Consider the following 20,782-nt stretch of genomic DNA (forward strand, 5'->3'; position numbering starts at 1 on the left):
AATTTCCTTTTATATGTTGTCTTCCTCCATTAAAATGCAAGCTTCTTGTCTTCCCCTTAAAAGGTTAGCTTTTTGAGGACAGGGATGATCTTTCTTTTTGCTTGTATTTGTATCCCCAGAACTTAGTACAGTCTTTGGCATATTGTAAGCGCTTAATAATAAATATCTGCTTCCTTCCTTTAACTATATTGTCCATAGCAAGGAATGGGCCTGTAGCACTATAAAATGAGTCTTTTGGGTCACACATACAATAGAAAATTGGCACTATTTCAAAACAGAGCTCAGAAATCTTCATGGCAGCATTTTATGTCTGCATGGTAGCAAAAAAATTAGTACTAAAGATAGTGCCTATCAGCTGGAGAATGACTGAACACTTTGTAGGGAATGATTATAATTGAATTTTTTGTACAGTAAGAAAGGACAAATAGGAAGATTTCAGAGTTACATTTCAGAGTATACATGGAAGATGTATATGAACTGATGCTGAACTTGTCAATGAGCAATGTCTATGTGCACATACATACACACATATGACCACAACAAAGTAAATGAAAACAGTAATAAAACACTAACATTATAAATAACACTAAAACAATCCTTCAACAATATATTGAAAACAATGCTTAAAAAACAATCAAACTCTGATCAATCTTAGTTTCAGAGCACTGATGATGAAACACATCTCCCTCCTCTCAGAAGTGGGAAACTACCAGTTTAGAATACTGAATACAGCACAGCTTCAGTATCAGATGGTTTTACTTAACTGTTTTCCTTTGTCACAAAAAAAGATTCATTACAGTGATATCACTACAGTGATAGAAGTATCTTGACTAGTGACTGTGGTATGAAAACAAAAGATATCTTTAAGTTTTTTTTTTTAAATAAAGAATTGAGTTTGATATTTTCAGGGTGGAATCAATCATTTTCTCTCTCTATGTAAGTATATAATAGTTCCATGAATTTACATCAGCATCTTTTTAATAGTGAGATTAAGACTTTGAAAAGAACTCACATTTTCCTTCTGGAAGTTCATCTTGATTGGCTCTTGGTTAGCAGGAATAGCTGAATGAGACATATGTAATTGGAAGAAAAGTGGATGTTTTAGTAAGGTTAGCATATAACTCCTACCTCTGTTCCTTCCGATAATTTTCACTGATTATGAGAATGATCCTACTGTAGCAAACATATCTTCTAATTGGATGATGACACAACATTGCAAGTTGTATATCAGAAGTATGTGTTAGGGGAAGATGCTGCCCTGTCAGGTGGAGCAAGCACACACAGTTCAAGAAAGAAAAATGGAAAAAAAAAAACCCATTTCATTTACATATGGATACTCCATGATTCATAAGTTCTTGCATCTAAAGTACTACTATATAAATTAACACATAAATTATACATAGCTATTATAGACTTCACTCCTTTGAGAATATTGGGTTTCATCAAGCTAGTTCTTCCTACCACTTTGCATATGCCCACCTTTCTACCCTTAGAAACATAAAATCTTGGGATAAAATCTCGGATGTTATATAATGCCAGCTGTACTTGGACAAGAATCCCCTCTACAACCTACAGGGCAAGTGATTTCCTTGAGGACTCCGAGCCAGGGAGAATTCATTATCTCCTGTAGAAGAATCCCATTCTACTTTTGAAGAGCTCAGCAGGGCAAAGGATACAGCAGATAGAGCGCTGGGCATGAAATAGGAAGGCCTGAGTTCAAATCCAGCCTTTTATTTACTAACTCTCTGTGTGTCTCTGGACAAAATATTTAACCTCTTTGCCTCAGTTTCCTCAGATATAAAACGGGGAGAATAATAGCATCTGCTTTCTGGGGTTGTTGTAAGAATCAAATGAGATAATATTTGTAAAGGGTCTAGCATGGTACCAGGTACATGGTATACATTTAATAAATACTTGTTTCCCTTCTTCCTCCAATCATTGGGAAGTTTTTTCCTTTAATCAAATCTACCTCTCTGCAACTTCTACCCACTTTTCCTAGTTATTCCCTCTGGAGTCAAGCAAAAAATAAAATAAAATTCCTCTTTCCTAACATGACAGCCTTTTAAATATCTGAATATTAGTATTATGTACCCCTTAACACCTCACTTCCTTCCACTGATCTTCATGTAGTATGTTCTTGAGGTCCTTTACTATTCTGGCTGTTAATCCCTCTTTATTCTCTATCTTATCAATGTCTTTTTTTTTTTTTAAAAGAAGGAGCCTAGGACTAAATTCAAAATTCTAACTATAGCCCAGCAAAGTAAAATACATCAGGACTGTGACCTTCTTACTCCTGGAAGCAATGCTTCTCTTAGTGAAATTCAAAAGCTGGGTTTTTTGGCTGCCCTATCACACTGCTGACATATTGGACTTATATTCTACTAAACTCCTAGAAGTTTTCCAAATAAACTGCAAGCTGGTAAATAGATGACATTTAGGAGTTTTTAATGAGCAAAAAACTCATTTTTTGGTGGCCAAAAAGTGATGTCCCTTTGAAGTTAATTAGGATTGGAATATGGATATATAACAGTGATCTGGTACCAAAAGCATTGCTTCTAGACTCAGAAGACTGGGATTCAAAGTCTGATTCTTATAATCTTTGTAACTTGAGTAAATGACTAAATCTCCCTAGGCCTTAGTTTTCACATCTATAAAATGAAGTAGTTGGTCTAGATGGCTTTTGAGGCCCCTTCCAACCTTGGATCTATGATCCCATGATCTATTTAACAAATCTATAATAGAAGTTTTTTCAGCTTAGTCAGAATGAACATCAGGTTTCATATATCTGGCCTAATTTTTGAGAAGACACCTCCAATGTCAAAGTGAAAAACAAGAAGAAGACTTTAGCAGACAAAGTTTACTCTCATGATAGAGACCTGAAATACCAATGCTCTTAAGGCTCTCAAAAACCATTTAATCCAACTCCCTAATTTTATAGAGAGAGATACTGAGGACAAAGGAAGGAAAGTCACTGATTCAAAAATCATATAGATATAGAGGATAGTGTATGATTCATTGAACCAGATAAGTCTAGACTTAGATGATGTTAGACTAGATGGCTTCTGAAGCTATGACTTCATGATCCCCTGTATCTACATGCTATCAACTGTAAAATGGAAAGCTTGGACTAGTTGACCTCTGAATAGATAACCCCTTCTAGCCCTATCTACGATAAATCCACAATCCTATGAGACCTTCCTAAGGATGCAGTAAAAGCAATCAATGCTCTGATATCTACAAGTTGGATTGTATCTGCTCTGGTGTTCCTCCCTGTCCAGAAAGTCTAGGATTTTATGCTATGGGACTTTCATGATCCCATGTGCTTACACTCAGTGCTATGAAGGTGTTTTCATACCTTCATGGACAGACTCCTTAGCAGATACACTGACTCTCCCAATTATCGAGCTCAAGTTTGAGAAGATGTTTTGAGCAAGCACTGTGACCAAAAAAGTTCCTGCAAAGAAAAGAGTTGAGAAAAAGAAGAATCACAATTTGTAACAATTCTATTCACATGGGTTTAATGAAAAAATTTTCCCTGCCTTTGGCCTTCTTGTGCATTAATGGCAGTGCCTGCTTCTTCATCTTAGTTGCTGTGACTGAGACCCTAAATAAGGATGAATTCTGAGATGGCCTGCCACTGTGTGAGTGAAAGAATTGAAAAATAGCTCACATAGGTGAACTTCATTATAATAATACAAATGGTCCTAGAGATCTCTGTTATGTGTTATATGTATGTGTGAATCTATGGGAAAAAAGGGCAAATTTCTGATAGTCCCAAGGCATCTCTGCCTGAGTGATTTCTTTCTGCTCACAAAGAAAAACTGGGAAAATGAGCAGATGGGGGTCTATCCTTGTGAGTGCCAGCTCCACATTTTCCAAATTATGAGTATTTCCAGGGCAGCAGCAGGGAACCTGGCCAACTGCTTAAGAGAACTTTTGGGCTAAGACTGTAGGATCAAGCTAATATCGCTCCTACATTAGTAGGTGACCCACATCTCCATCATACTTCCCATCCCTTTTATGTGTCATGCCCAGGATTGGAAGTTTTTATTGCCTCAGGATGGGATTGCCTGGTTCAGGTTCTCTGGAAAGTAACAACCTCTTTCTATTGTACAATAATCACAGCTCCTCTTAAAATACTTTAAGATTTAGAAAATGTTATATATATATATATATATATATAGGAAGAAAATCCAGAAAATCCAATATCCTCTGGTAGTAGTTATAGTGACCACATCTATTAAAATAAAACCAAGGAATATATATATATATATATATTTCTATCACCTTCATATTTATAAAAATCATGTGGCCAAGTAGGTGTTATTTCCCATTTTATCAACGAGGAGCTTGAGGCTCAGAAAGAAGTTTAGTGTCACATAGCTACTAGTATCTGAGTCAGAAATTTGAATCCAGGTCTTCCTATCCACTGCACTACGTTGCATTTCACCATACCACACTACTTTGTGTTCCCTTCACCTTCATGGGCTACTTAGCTACTGAAAATAAAAGAGCCATTGTGTAGAAACTAGACTTAGGTCAGTAAACCTGGAGCTTGGGGAAGCTAAGGAGAAGCTTGATTCACAGATTTAGCTGCAAAGAATGATTAAAGATTGTGTTCTTTTCTCCCCTCCACCAAAATACAGTAGTTGAGAATTTACTAGGGGGCCCAAACCATATCTGCCCACCCTATATGAATAACCAGAAGTATCTGTGACCCCTTAGTCTCCTAGGACTTCCTTCTGTTACACAGCTCTGGTATTTTTAAGGTTTAAATTGCACCTAGTTCTAGTTAAAACTAGTTGCTAAAATTCTCCAGCAAGTTTACTGATACTTCATAGTTGTAAGTCTTTCTTCTTTATCCTGAGTTGGCCTTTCTGATTAATTTTTAGGAACCCCCTCTTCCCTTTTTGCTACTGGTTCACGATCTCTGTTCTTGGGGAGAGTGGAGTTTAGGGAGATCATGTGTGACTATCACCGACAGCATTTGTCCATATACCCTACTATGTTTCAATTGGCTGTTTCAATAAAACATTCTAACCTATCATAGTATCCTTGTGTGTAATTAATCAAAACTCCACCTTAAATTTGCAATATACTGTAGCTCCAGAAAAGGGATACAGGAGACATTTTAGTCTATGTAAAAGCAAAAAAAAAAAAAAAAAAATTACAACGGTAAAATTTTATTTAAAAAAATTAGAAGCAGAGTCAAGATGGTAGAGTAAAGGTAAAAACTTGCTGTGCTCTCCCTCAAACTGCTCCAAATTCTTTTAAGTAATGATTTTAAACAAATTTTAGAGCATCAGAATACTCAAAAGACAGAGTAGAATGTTTTTCCTGCCAAAGACAACTTAGAAGGTCAGCAGAAAAGGTCTCGGCACTAGGGTGGGAGTCCAGTGTGCAGTCCTACTGCAAGCCAGGTCAGAGCAATCCCAGCCCAGCCCCAGCCCCAGAACCAGAACCAGCAAAGCAGGAACTGGCCAGGGGACCTCTGAATCATACTGTGGTTTCTAGATCTCTCAGCCCAGAGACTCCAAAGACAACTTGGAAGATTGACAGGAAAGGTTGTCAGTAGGTGAGAGGGTCTTGGAAGACCAGCATACCAGGAGTAGGCATGGGCAGCAGTGGTAGTGGCAGCTTGTAGAGGCTTTAGCTCACAGGAGCTCTCTTTACTAACACTGAGGAAGGACTCTGTTGCTTTAGCACATTAGATCTTACAGCTACAATGGGACAAGGACCCTGCTAAGAGTGTTAGAAAACGGTGCTCCTAGAAGGAGCTACAAAAACAGCTGCACAAAAATTATAGTTTTAGTTCATGAACTCCTATAAGATTTCCCCCATCAATATCACCATTTGTAAATTAGCCTGTGACTCTTAAATTTCTCTGATGTGACATACTCTCTTCTACTATCAGAAAGAAGCTATTATCAGATAATTCCTGGATGATCTATGAAGGAACTCTAAACTCCCATTGTCCATCCCCCAAGTTCTAGGTATCTTTAAACAATCTATGAGATATTGAGCAGCATATCTTTAGAGAGGACTGGGACTTGGTCTGCCAGGTGCATTCCACTTGGCTTCTCCATCATTCTTTCTGAGTTCCCACCTTTACTTCTCTGGTCTCCTTGAGAAAACCCCCCCAAAACTGTATTTCCCCTTTAAAAGATCTGATTATGATGAAGATCTTTGCTAAGTTCTCTTCAGGACTAAGCCCACTCTGAGGTTACGCTCTCTCCCTCTCTTATAGTGCCTTCCCTTAAATGGCACCTTTCTCCTTGTTCTAGCTAACACTGGTTAGTCCACTAATCTCCTCGAAGGATCTAACCTGCCAGTCAATGGCATTTCCAGGCCTCATGGAATATTCCTCATGGACTCTTCCAAAGTCCTTTCCTTTCTAACTATATGCTCTCCCAACTCTATTGCATATTCGACATTCCCAGTGCCTATTTTACCTTTTATTTTGTGTGTAAACTCTTCTCCTAAATAACCTTCCTTTTGGCAAAGAGATGCCCATCATGAATTTGTGACATGTTTCTTTCAAACTTGGTACTTAATCTCTGATCCAAAGGGGACCATGGCCTCTGACACAAACATGCCCAAGAAAATAGGGAGGTTACATCCATGTATAAGTGTGTCACATACATGTTGCTGACCTAAGGACACAGAGTCCTATCATCACCAATTTCTTCAAGGCCTTACACAACTCATCACACAGCACGGTACTCACAACTTCCCTCAGAACAATCGTAACCAAAAACTGAAAATAAACAAAAACGCACAGTAGAAATCCCTGAGGAAAGTCTTACCACCTTGACTGCAGTGCTCTGACAATCTTAACTCTGCTTTTAGATAGCTTGGCCAGTAAAATACAATGAATCAGCTTAATAGCTTTATAGAGTCTCACTGCTTTCATCTGCTACAATCTAGCAGCTTCAGAGTAGCAGAATGGTTGGAATATTGTCCGGACTAGGGCTGTTACTATTGCCAGCTACCACTTTCTTCTCCATTCTCCTTCACTGCCTTGATCCTCTGTTTGCTGACACCCTGACCCATTTCCCTCAAAGCAAATCATTGTGGGTAATTTGACTTAGTTATTTGAGGGTCTTCTGTCAGACTATCAACTTCCTGAGGTCAGAGAGTCTGCCTTGCTTTTATTCTGTGATATTGCACATTGTGCAGGATGCTAGGACCTTAAGGAGGAGCCTTGAGCATAATTTTGTTATTGGTATAGTGTTGATAGGATTGGGAGGGAAAGTGAAAAAGATTCTTTAAATCCATTATTTTTCTTCCTATATCATAAAAGCAGTTTTTGAGTATGGTTCTAAGTCTTCTAGTCTAGAGTAACAGGTTTAGGTGTGGTTTTTTTTGGAGAGGGGGAGGACAGTATGTTTATACAGTTGTGCCACTTGAAGGAAACCCAAGAGACTTAAATCTGTTCTTACAGAAAATAATAAATCTATCATTTAAGCATATCATCAATTCTTCCCACAATCCCACAGCCCTCTCTTTATGGAAGGATGTCGGTACATTGGTTCATCAAAGGAAAACCAATGGTAGGGGTCAGGTTGCTTCAAAATATCAACAGAATAAGATTCTATAAATCTTAATATGACACACCTTTGGCTATTTATTTAACCCATGGTTTTTAATTAAAGCATTTGACGTGTTAATATAGCCCATACTTCAGGGAGGAAAATGACAAGTTAGGGAGGCAGAATGCAGTAGAATATTCTATACTGGGAGTCAGGAGACACAGGTTCTAGTTCCAGCTCTGACAAGACAAGCTTAATGACTTTGAGAAAGAAAAACCATTCCCTTCTCTCTGAGCTTCATTTTTTTTTTCATGTATAAATTAGAGAGTTTAATTAAATGGATTCTAAATTCAAATAAAGAATGTTAACTCTTTGATATTACCTTTTGCCGGAATGGGGATGCTGTAAATTCTGGATTCTTTGCCCAAGCACTCTCTCACATAGGAGAAATTTCCAGTGGCTCCTGTTACCTCAAATATCAATTCCTCAGGGGATCCCTGGGCCACAGATACATTAATGAGAAGGTCTTGTCCCAGCTCCAAGTGGTCAGAAATCCAAAAAGCCTGGAGACCGGACAGTGGCTCAACAATATGAACAATGAGGTCTTTGGAAAGTTTGGAGGTGGTGGTGTTGCTGACTGCTTGAATTTTCAGATGGTGAACTCCTGGCTGAAGCAATGGCTGTCCTGCACTAACCAGAGTCAGGTTATGTGGGATAACCCCTTTCTGGATGGAGGATTCTGTCAGAGTGATGTTTTCTGACAATATTGTATAAGTTATTCCAGTTCCTAGGTGGAAGAAAAGAGCTTTCATTACATCAAAACCACAAAGCATACCACTATTTATTTGTTTGTTATCTTTCTATCTCTCTATCTCTACCTGTTTTTCTATCTAGAAAAATGGGTCACCTCTACCCAGTATAGACACACAATGTAAGGTCTTAATTTTTTATTTATCAGCAGAGAAACTCTAATCTGCTGGTTTGTTCCTTCTTAGGCACCCAACTGATTCTCACCTTCCAAGTGAGACTCTTCATAATTGTGCTAAACTTAGTGAGAATTCCAAATTGGGTTTTAACCCTACTACAATTCAGAACTCCTTAGCTCAAGTGATCTACCAGCCTTAACCTCCCTAGCAGCAAGTATGTGTCACCACTCCCAGCACTCCATTATATTTTCAGGTGCTTATGGTATAAGTATAAACAGCTCCATAGACATCCACACATATATCAACTTTGGCTACTGCATTTATCAAACAATTAGAAATTTCACAAGCTAGAGTTCTATTTATATTCCTGTTGTCAATGATCATAATTTGTTAGTTTTAAGTAAGATTGATTAAACCCACTATGAACCATGAATAAAGAAAATATATTAGGATCTCACATTTTACATTTCACAGCAAGGACTCAGGACAGCAAGGACAAATTTGCTGACAGGGTCATTTCTGGAAAATCCAGACTAAAATAAATCATTGTGTATTTCCTTCTGCAACATTTGAATAAAGACAAACTTAATATTAAGAGAGATCTCAAAAGGCAGAAGACAGTTAACTTAAACAGAGTATGTGGAATTAGAGAAGGCGAGGTTCTATTCATTTGCTTTTATGATGGAAAATTGTGCGCTCTGATAATGGTGAATTTCTTATTTACTCAGCTGGCTGCCTCTCTGAAATACTGCTAAAGAGCCTAATTGTAGTGCTATGAAAACCCCTCAAAGTGCAGAATGATGAAGCTAGAGCCAGTTTATTTGTTGATATCTTGACCAACTCTTTTGAAACTTATAGTGATTATCCTTGACATCTCCAGAACCCAAATTCATAAATTTGATAATAATTTGTGCTACCTAAATTAGCAAGAAATCAGTCTTTAGTCAGAAAGTGCATGTACCCTCATGTGCATACACAGACTCCTTCACTTTTAAACACTGGTAATTTTCCCTCCTCTTTTTAATGGTGAAATCTTTCTTTAGATTATACAAGATTACATTCCCCCATTTCATGTCAGGGATCCATCAGCCTAATTCTGAATGAAGAGTTCATAAAAATAGAATAGTGTCCTTGGTGTGTGTTCACGGATTTTATTTTCCTTTGGGCCTGTTTCCTCATTGGTAATTTGGAGATGTTTATAGAAATAGAAGCTGTTGTCATTTTCTATTTCAGTTTTGCCCAAAGTTGGTATAATTACTCCCTTAAGAAAGTGCTCATCAGGAAGGTGGTAATTACTGCCCCCTTGTGTCTATATGGGTCACTTACTCACCTTGGGGAACACATCTTACCCCGGACACTGTAAAGATGGGTCAGCTTAATTCTGGAGTTACTGTCTTCCCCATCACTACAGATACAAGTATGATACATACTTTTTTGGATGGAGCACTACCTCTGGAATCAGGGGTCCTGGGTTCAAATCCCACATCTGACATTTACTAACGGCATGATCTCGACAACATCACTTAACTTCCCTGCAGCTGTTCCTTTTTCTGTAAAATGAGGGAGTTAGGCTAAATGGCCTCTGAGGTTCCTTCCTTGGATCTACAATATAAGCCGCTGGTCCTATGATTCTGGGTTTTAAAAAATTTCACATAAACCTATTAATTAAATACCTATTAAATAAAGTCCTAGCTAGACACAAAAAAGCACACACACAAAAAAATTTCCTTGTATCCAACATAACTGAGTTAGCAGGAATCTTACCTCCATCAAGTTCAACTTGTACCCATAAAGCAGCTCCATAGAGAGTTCTGCAGTGGGAGCTGATTTCTGACTCCCATTGATTATAACATCCAGTCACACTGAGTTTCTCCATCTTGTCCTGCACAGTCACTTGCCTCTGGGCACTCACGTGCCACTCACTGGCTGTACACTCCACAAAAATAGTAAACTCTCCAGGAGATGTAAACCGATGAGTCACATTGCTAGACAAACTGCAGGTTTAAAAAAAATCAGACATGTTACAAACTTCCCACTCGTTAGAAGAGGCTTCCATCATTCACTGCACATCTTCACCAGGATGAAGAACTGAGAAGTGACTGATTGAAGGCCATGCTATCACCAGAAAACTACCATAAAACCATATGCAACAGGATTCCTGTGCTAATGCAAACACAGATTTAAACTGAGAAATTACAAGTGCTTAAAAAAAAAAGAATAGAGTAATGAGAGGCTAAACTTAGTATCACTTCACTCACCTGTCTACTAAGACCTAATGGGATTAGAATCTGCCTCAACAGAGAAAGAGACAGTATGATTTGTTAGAAAGAGTCCTGGCTAAGAATCAGAAGACCTGGCTTCAAATATTGACTTTGATACTTACTAATTATAAGATCTGAGCCAAATCATTCTCTTTTTCTGAACCTCTAATTCCTCCTCTATAAAATGGGGCAAATAATAATTATATATCCTTTTTTAGTAATAGTATTGGGAAAGTATTTTTTTATACCTTGAAATATAATAGAAATGGGAACTGCTATCATTGCCATCATTATTAATTATATTTAATTTATGTCATATAATTATTAAATCATTAAATATATTCATTATAATAATGATGGATAATTATGTTAATGATGATAATTATACTAATTTATCTACCTGTGCAATAGTTTGCAGAATATTAAATATAAAAGGGTAATAGCAGAATAGTGACTTGTCTTAGGCTCATTTCTAGCTGAAACCAACATTGAAAAAGAATGAGGTAGTAATAATAATAACAATAACAGACTGCTAAGTGGGGCACAGTGCTGGGCCTGGGGGCAGGAAGACTGAGTTGAAATCTGCACTCCAATACTTAACTTCAACTTTCCTCCATTTCCTCAGCTATAAAATGGAGATAATAATAGCACATACCTCCCAGGGTTGTTGTAAGGATCAAATGAGTTAATATTTGTAAAAGTGCCTAGCACAGTACCTGGCACATAATATAAGTTTTTATTCTGTTCTCCTTCCTTCTCCTAATTAAGAAGTGTGCCCTTATGGAGAGAATCATAATTCCTCAAAACTGTAGTTCATCCTCTGTTTTCAAAGCCCAATGACATCACGGGTAATGTCTTGACTTGCAAGTGAATTAGATTTAAGTGAGGCAGAATTGTACAAAGTCAGCCTTACTCTTTCAGAGTCATCAGAATCCTGGGGCAAGATAAAAGTCAAGATGACTGGCAATGGCTCGGAATGTAGTAGATGACCTTGTCGTCGTTTATGCCTGAAGCTCTGAGTTCCACAGTGCCTGCTTCAGCTACCTTCATGGGGAAAAGGTTTTAGATACTTGGGGGCAACATCGCCCTAACTCAACTACAGGTTTGAGACCCATCTCCACCTGGTTTAGTCAGTCTGCAAAACTCTTACTGGAATGTGCTGATTTCTTGGAACCAGAGGTGAGAGTTGGATGACAAGTTGAGTAGCCCTTACACCAAAGGTGCTAGCTAGTCTTCCCTGATCAACTCTATACACTCCAGATACTGAGGAATCAAATGGTGACCTGAGAGAAGCAATCTTTTAATGATCCCCGGTGCCAGTTGGAATTGCCAAGACTAAGAAAAACAGAAAAATACCTTTTTCATATTCTCCCCCAAAAGCTCATATGAGAAAGAACATTGGAACATAGTAATTATAGGTGGCATTGTCAGAAAGCTAAAGAGAGTATCATTCTTGATAATGAAGAACAAAATGAGCAAAAACAAGAGAACACAGTATACAATAACATATTAATGCAATAATGACTTTGAGTGAATATTTTTTATATTATAAATACCCATATTAACTATGAAGAACATATGAAGAAAGATACTATTTGCATCCGGAGAAATAAGTGATAAATAGTGGTATGTATAGAATTATTTTTAGGTATGTATACCTATTTGTGTTTAATGATAGCCATCTCTAAGACTAGAAGAAAGGAGAGAGAAGAAAACAAAAAGAGATTTACATAATAATTTTGTTGTTTACTTGAAAGGAATAGCAAGTTGTTCATGATAGATTTGCAATTTCATGTACAACCATCTTTATATTGTGTTATGGAATTGCTTGTTTTATTGCACAATTTTTTTTTTTTAATTTAACTAAAAAAAAAGAAAGCAAAAGAGGGAATCATTCTTTCTATCTAGTACACTATCATATCCATTCTTCAAGGCTCATTTCAAACTTTACTTCTTCTAGAAAATTCCCCTTAAATCACCTTATTGTTCTTTCTATCCTTTGAAGTCCTGAGCTATTCACAATCTTCATCACTTCTAATATTATCTGAATTTGTTCCCTAATTTTCCTCATGTGTCAGGCCTACTCCCTGAGATGAAAAACAATTAGAGATCATGCTTTGTTCGCTTTTCTCAAACCTCCGATTTTACTAGCTGACATGCTTTAGAAATAAAAGTTATTCTCATTGGTCTTCTTATTTATGGGGTAGTTAACAAACATTTGATGATAATTTTTTAAAAAGGTCAATTCACATATGTGTCAATAGATGGCGCAAGACAAAAAGTGGATTTTATGGGTTTTGAAAAACTGAACATAAGGAAATAACTGTACTACTTATAATAATGATAGTATATTATCATAAATTTAGATCTGGAAGGCACCTCAGAATCTATCTAGTCTGATTCCCTTAATCAGACTAGGAATCAGAAAAGGAACTTAAATACTTTGAATGAATAAGCATTTATTAGGGCATACTAGTGACAAGAATCATCACACAAAGATTTGAACCTAAACCCACTAACTTCAGCATTATTAAGTTGATGCCATGTGCCTCACTGCCACTTCATGTTTTTTAAAATTACTTTTTCAATTTTATTTTATGGATTGATCTTTATAGTAGAAAAAGTTCTTGGTTTGTGGATCATCAACCTGACTCTAGAAGAGATTCTAAGCCCAACGCCAACTTTTTAACTAAGGCACAGAGAATTTAAGTGACTTGCCCAAGGAAGTGAACAGAGATGAAATCTGATTCCACATATGAATTATTTGCCTAGTAACCATTGCATTATATTCTGTTACCTGCTTGACTTTGGGCAAGTCACTTTTCTGGGCCTCTCTTCTTTTGACTATAAAATTAAGGAGATGAAGGTTTTTTTTCCAGCTACAAATATGTGATTAAAGGATCTAGTTTTATTCTCACAATAGTCTTGTGAAATAAATTCTTGGAGAAGTTAAGATTGCTGATCCTCAGAACACATACAGAAGCCTCAAATAGTGTCAGACTCTGGGATGCTGGATAAGGGAAAACAGTTGTCTGAGATTATAGGAACACGGAGCTTATCACAGATGGCAAGTTTGCCCCAGGCTTATTCAGGGATAAGACATAACTTCTACTGATGATAGAAGCATGGGGAAAGAAACTAGCCTCCTCTGTGTGTAAAGAAGAAATATGGCATTGCAGTAAGCATAATTGGGTTGGTGCAGAAATAGGAAGTTTGAGAGCAGGGGAGAGAGGGGAAAGAGGAGAGAGAGAAGAAGAAAGGAAGAAAGGAAAGAGAGAAAGATACAGAAAGAAAGAGAGAAAGAGAGAAGGAAAGAAAGAGAGACAGACAGAGAGAGACACAGAGAGAGAGACAGACAGACAGACAGAGAGAGACAGAGACAGAAGAAGAGAGAAAATATAAATGAAAATTAGTTCAGCAAGTGCTCAGGGTACTCTAGCAGTTTGGAACAGGAAATATGATTCTGTGAACAAAAATTCACGGAGAATTCAAGATTTGCTTTCTTGAGTGAGAGACAGGAAATTGAGGTGATGAGTTGGGTATAAACAGGGATAGAATCCCCAAAACCTAGAATGTCAGTATTTAAAAGAACTTGAGAGACCATTTGATCCAATTTGTACCTAAAAAGGGATCTACTCTATAACATACAATAAATGGTCCTTCACCTTCAGCTTAAAGTTCTCAAATGAGGAAGGAAATCTGTCCCATTTTGGACAGTTTTCTTTGACAAGTTTTCCCTAATGTTAAGTCTAAATTAGCCTTTCAGCAACTTCCATTTATTTTTCCTAGCTCTACCCTTTGGGGGCCAAAGAAAACAAATCCAATCCTTCTATCACATGACAACTTGTCCTTCCTTCCTTCCTTCCTTCCTTCCTTCCTTCCTTCCTTCCTTCCTTCCTTCCTTCCTTCCTTCCTTCTTTCCTTCCTTCCTTCCCTCCCTTCTTTCCTTCTTTCCTCCCTCCCTTTTTCCCTCTCTCCTTCTCTTCCTTCCTTCCTTCCTCCCTCCCTTCCTTCCTTCCTTCCTTCCTTCCTTCCTTCCTTCCTTCCTTCCTTCTTTCCTTCCTTCCAGACACAGTTCTTGGCACACAAAGTTTAAAATGTAAAAATTACTTTAGAGATCATCCAGTCCAACTGCTTAAATTTTTTTATAGGTGAGGAAACTTGAAGCTTAAGGAGTGAAGAACATGTACAGTTGACATTGATGAACTTAACAAGTCAGACATAAGAGTCAAAGTTATTTCTTTTGGCCCCAATCCAAAAAAGTACCTATACTACCACATTTTTCTTCACTCCTCACCAGGTTCTACACTTCTATCTCTATCATGTCAGGGAAACCTTCCCATCCCATCCCCTTCAGCTCCCTTTTATGTGCCTTGTTCTCCATTAGAATGTAAGCTTTTAATAAATGTTTACACATTGCCTAGAAGTTCTGATGGAATTAAGAACCCCTGTCAGTGACCAAAGAAAAAGTTTTGCTTGGAATTAAATCTGGGTCTCAGAGGAATGGGCTGAGAGAATCCTACAATCTGTCAGATCTGGGGAGTATGATGGGAAGTCAGAGGACCTGGGCTGACAAACTGGGTGACAATGAATAAGTCATTTCTCTGGGCCTGCTTCCTCATCTACAAAATTAGGCTGAATAATCTCAGATCCCTTATGGCCCTAGGGCCTGTGGAGTTCACTCCCGACTCCAGGTGAGATTTCTAGGCCTATGACCCTGGGGGAATAGACTTCTTTCTGTTCCCTCTCCTAGTACCCCCCAGATAGATGCATAAATACATGGAGTGGGTCAGAGAGCCTAGCAGACAGGATCTGCCCAAAGCCGAGGTATAACTAGGGGCAACAGCAGTAGTGGAGTAGAGAGAGGAAGGGGCAGAAGCAGGAGTTAGGACGCATTCTACCGCAGATTCTGTGGGACTGGGAGAGGGCTGGGATTGGGCCTCAGGATGCCGCCATGATGGCCTGGGAAGATGGCGCAAGGTGAGACCAGCATACAATCTTGAGGTGATACCTCCCCCAGCGAGGAAGCCTGCCGGCGAGTGCGGAGAAGAAAGCACAGCCCTCCAGGTGCAAAACCCCGTTTACTTCAGGGCAGTGTCATCTCTGGCTCAGCATGTATTGGTCATGAAACAGGGCTTGCCTCAGTCCTCAGGCCCTGTCAGCAGAAACAAGTGCTCGGTGGCTGTCTTGCAGCAGATGCTGTTGAGCACGGTCCAGATTGCTCTTACCTTGGGGGGTAATACGGATCAATAGCTGTTCCATCCCCCGTGCTGATAACGCAGGATAGGTTTCCGGTATAGGGTGAGAGCAGCCATGTCAGGGAGATGGTGATATTGTCAGAAATGAAACATGTGTCAGGCACAATCACTTGCAGACCTGTGCAACACGAGAAATGCTGAGTGAACCACCTTTCCTACATTAAAAACTCTTCTCCTCTGTCCAAACATGTCTGAAAATGTCCAGAAGGAAAAGGCAACGCCCTCCTAAGAAGCAGCTTAGGAGAAGCTGGGAGTTTTCTAGGGTGGCCAATGCACAAACTTCAGCAGTTTGCAGAGAATTAACTTTAATGCGCATTTGAGTATCAAACACCAAAATGAAGAAGGGACAGTAGACTCAGAAATGTTTTCCTATTTGGAAAGAGCCTATCACTGACTAGATTTTATTAGTCTATATAGCAACTATATACCCACAGCAAGTCACAGGGCCTAATCTTTCTTTTTTCTGGGTTTGATCTAGAAGAGAAAGGCCACAGATACAAATTAAAAATAGCTAAAGTCTTATTAGAAAGCTTGTTCCCTCACATAAGGACTAGCGGAAGGTAGTTAACTGGAAGGAGTGCTACAATTAGAAAATCCAGCCTTCAAATCCAGGCTTGTTGATGTTCAGTGGGAGGAGGTGCTATTTGTGCTGCATTTTTTTGTCAATATTTCAGAGTTGTAACTTTGTCATTTTGGATTCTATCTCCATCAAACATATCTGCAATCCTTCTCTGACTTCATAAGTGATTTCTTTTTTTTTTTTTTTTTTTTGCTTTGCTGAGGCAATTGGGGTTAAGCGACTTGTCCAGGGTCACACAGCAAGGAAGTGTTAAGTGTCTGAGACCCAATTTGAATTCAGGTCCTCCTGACTTCAGGGCTGGTACTCTATCCATTGCCCCACCTAGCTGCCTCTTCATAAGTAATTTTCAAGAGTTACTGCGGCTGAAAAAAACCCAAACCATGATCCTGCAGCCAACTTGGTGATGAGTCTCTCAAAACCTAGGTTTATGCCCAGGTAACAGTTGCTATTCCAACCACTACCAGACTTATTCAAAGCTGGGTAGGATCTGCTGAAGTTTGTACTCTCATAGCTTTTGAAAAGGCAAGATCATCTCCATTCCACAATGAGGCTTCTATAATTAATAGAGCCAAAGGACCACCTAGTCCTTATATTTCTTTAAATCTTGTTCTCAAGTGGATAACTTTGTAATTACTGGTTAAATATTGATAGGGATATTTTAATAGACAAATAAAGAAACAATCTCTGATGTTATCAGTGTAGGTAATTCCTTGTGTGAAAATGCCTTCCACTAACACAGATCATAACTTATCTCTGACAAGAAAATAAATCCTAGGAAATTGCCTGAGAAACATGGAAAGTTGCCTAAGCAACTTGACCACATAGACCACACAACTAGTAAATAGTAAATATGAACTCAGTCTTTCTACTATCCTTCTAGGTTCTCAGTCCAGAACTTTACCAACAAATTATCAACTTTTCATTAGTTTAATAAAACTAATATTTTTATAGAAATCACATGAGTGACTGATCTATATACCAATCTTTATGCTCTTTTTTAAATTTATTATTGGAAGCAGCCAGATGGTGCAATGAACTGCAAGCAAAATGTCTGGAGAACATGAAGACACACCATTTCACTGTCACTAGTGATGGCTGAAGTAAGCTATGGGATATGATACTCAAGAAGAAGAAGAACATAATGACTTTTGGAGAAAGGCATGCCCTCCTCTGGAGTTATAAAGTTGAAGTTTTTCAGGCAGGTATTCCAGTGAGTACATTTGTTGTAATTAAGGATCAAATAAAAGGAGGTCTGTATGAAATCAGAGGTGACATTTTTTTAGTGCCATGACTTCTGTTTGTGATCTGCCTATATATGATATGGCTTTATATGATCATGTACTTTATAAGATAAGTCCGACTGTAAGGTACTCCTTCAGGAAGCTGAGATATGAAGGAAAGCTGAAAACTCTGCTCCCTGGAATCAACTGGTCACCCCTCTGTGACTCACAGAGTTATCCTGGCTTGTGCTTTCACCCGCATAGCCCATTTAGATCACTCACCTTCTACACAGTGATATTGGATCCAAAGGTAACTGCCAAGAGAAGGGCACATATCTCCAAAGAATGCCCTATCTGCTGCTACCTGGCATGCCTGCAGCCCATGGCACTGTCCTGAGAGTATCACAGCCCACAGGGCCAGGTATAACATGCAAGAAAAAGAGAACAAATTTCAGAGAGATTTTTTTTTCTCTGCCAGTTGCAATGAACCTGCAGAAAGAAAGCAATTGTGCAAAAGACAGAAAGCATGTTTGTTGGCAGGAGGGTAGTTTGAAGCAACACAAAGAATTCCTGATGGATACCTGTTCCCCCCCCCATTCTACAGAGGAAGCTGAAACTAAATCATCTAAGAGAGCCTGGGTCTGAGCTCCAGGATTAAGGGGAAATCTGCTCTCAAAATTCTTTTATTCAGTGGCATGGAACACCTGCGTGTTAACAAATTAATAGTTCTATCTGAGTTTCTCTCACTCTCTCTCTCTCTCTCTCTCTCTCTCTCTCTCTCTCTCTCTCTCCATATATATATATAATCTCAGAGTTGAAAAGACTTCAGAGTGTATCTAAACCCACTTCATATCTTTCCAGGAATTCCCTCCTTAACATCTCTGACAAAAGATCATTCTGCCAAAATATTTCATGGAGGAGAAATCTCCCAGTCAGAAGTGAACTAGTATACTGAACAACCAGAACTCTGGGAAGGAAAAAACAAACAAACCCAATAGCAATGTGTCCATGATCCACTTTTAAGTTTAACTTGGTGTTATTATTTTCTCCCTTATTTTCTTAAATCTAGGTAATCATCAAAACAATAAATTAAACTCTGATTTGCAGCATCCGCTATTTCCAAGGTGTAAATGCTTACCCTGAAATTTTAACTATCAGGTCTTCTAAATCAAAGCTTCTTAAGCTGTGGTTCATAACCTCAAATGGGGTCAAGTAATCAAATGTGGGGGGGGTCATGAAATTATGGTTTATTGTCAGTAAATGTTTGATTTATATATCATTTTATATACCAGTATATCCAGGATCATATTAAAAATTTCTCCGTTGAAAAGGGGTCCAAAGTTTAAGAAGCCTTATTCTAAGCCATAAGAGTTGGCTCCAGCATACCTCTTTTGCCAATGAGGCCATTTTAATTAGGGATACTTTAACTGTAAGAAATTTTTCCTTACTTTTAATTGGCAAGTTCTACTGGCTGTCCTAGCTCTACTCTCTGGGGTCAATCAATCCAAGTTTAGGCCCTCTTTCACATGTGAACCCTTCAAATATTTAATATTTATGTTCCCCAGGTTTTTATGACCAAAGCAGAACTAGAGATCATTACTGATCACAAAATAGAAAATTTCGATTATACCAAACTGAAAAGTTTTTGTACAAACAAAACTAATTCAGACAAGATTAGAAGGGAAAGCAATAAACTGGGAAAATATTTTTACAGTCAAAGGTTCTGATAAAGGCCTCATTTCCAAAATATATAGAGAATTAACTCTAATTTATAAAAAATCAAGCCATTCTCCAATTGAAAAATGGTCAAAGGATATGAACAGACAATTCTCAGATGAAGAAATTGAAACTATTTCTAGTCATATGAAAAGATGCTCCAAGTCATTATTAATCAGAGAAATGCAAATTAAGACAACTCTAAGATACCACTACACACCTGTCAGATTGGCTAAGATGACAGGAAAAAATAATGATGATTGTTGGAGGGGATGTGGGAAAACTGGGACATTGATTCATTGTTGGTGGAGTTGTGAACGAATCCAACCATTTTGGAGAGTAGTTTGGAACTATGCTCAAAAAGTTATCAAACTGTGCATACCCTTTGATCCAGCAGTGTTACTACTGGGCTTATATCCCAAAGAGATTATAAAGAAGGGAAAGGGACCTGTATGTGCACGAATGTTTGTGGCAGCCCTTTTTGTAGTGGCTAGAAACTGGAAACTGAATGGATGTCCATCAGTTGGAGAATGGCTGAATAAATTGTGGTATATGAAAATTATGGAATATTACTGTTCTGTAAGAAATGACCAACAGGATGATTTCAGAAAGGCCTGGAGAGACTTACACGAACTGATGCTGAGTGAAATGAGCAGGACCAGGAGATCATTATATACTTCAACAACAATACTATATGATGACCAGTTCTGATGGACCAGGCCATCCTCAGCAACGAGATCAACCAAATCATTTCTAATGGAGCAGTAATGAACTGAACTAGCTATGCCCAGAAAAAGAACTCTGGGAGATGACTAAAAACCATTACATTGAATTCCCAATCCCTATATTTATGCACACCTGCATTTTTGATTTCCTTCACAAGCTAATTGTACAATATTTCAGAGTCTGATTCTTTTTGTACAGCAAAATAACGTTTTGGTCATGTATACTTATTGTGTATCTAATTTATATTTTAATATATTTAACATCTACTGGTCATCCTGCCATCTAGGGGAGGGGGTGGGGGGGTAAGAGGTGAAAAATTGGAACAAGAGGTTTGGCAATTGTTAATGCTGTAAAGTTACCCATGTATATATCCTGTAAATAAAAGGCTATTAAATTAAAAAAAAAATATTTGTTCCCCTAAGTCTTCTTTCTTACATGCTAAATATTCCTATTTCCATTACTCAAACCTCATGTAGAATTTTCCCTTACTATCCAAGCTGCCTTACTTTAGACATATTCTATTTTGTCAATATCCTTTCTAAAATATGGTGGCCAGAATGAAA

The 20,782-nt window shown here is 38.1% G+C and overlaps 1 protein-coding gene across 1 annotated transcript in view; it reads right to left on the reverse strand.

The window, feature by feature from the left end:
* Positions 1-18,222, reverse strand: part of PKD1L2 (polycystin 1 like 2) — a 143,639-nt gene extending 125,417 nt beyond the window's left edge. The window contains exons 1-7 of the mRNA XM_031949261.1: positions 18,060-18,222; positions 15,948-16,095; positions 13,517-13,519; positions 10,223-10,452; positions 7,915-8,319; positions 3,356-3,454; positions 1,013-1,062 (exon numbers count right to left, since the gene is read on the reverse strand). Coding sequence (XP_031805121.1) covers positions 1,013-1,062; positions 3,356-3,454; positions 7,915-8,319; positions 10,223-10,452; positions 13,517-13,519; positions 15,948-16,095; positions 18,060-18,207 — 1,083 coding nt within the window. The 5' untranslated portion in view covers positions 18,208-18,222. The remainder of the gene's footprint in view (positions 1-1,012; positions 1,063-3,355; positions 3,455-7,914; positions 8,320-10,222; positions 10,453-13,516; positions 13,520-15,947; positions 16,096-18,059) is intronic.
* Between the last annotated feature and the right edge of the window lie 2,560 nt (positions 18,223-20,782).

This window comes from Sarcophilus harrisii, chromosome 2 (assembly GCF_902635505.1).
Source record: "Sarcophilus harrisii chromosome 2, mSarHar1.11, whole genome shotgun sequence".
Classification (NCBI taxonomy): domain Eukaryota; kingdom Metazoa; phylum Chordata; class Mammalia; order Dasyuromorphia; family Dasyuridae; genus Sarcophilus; species Sarcophilus harrisii.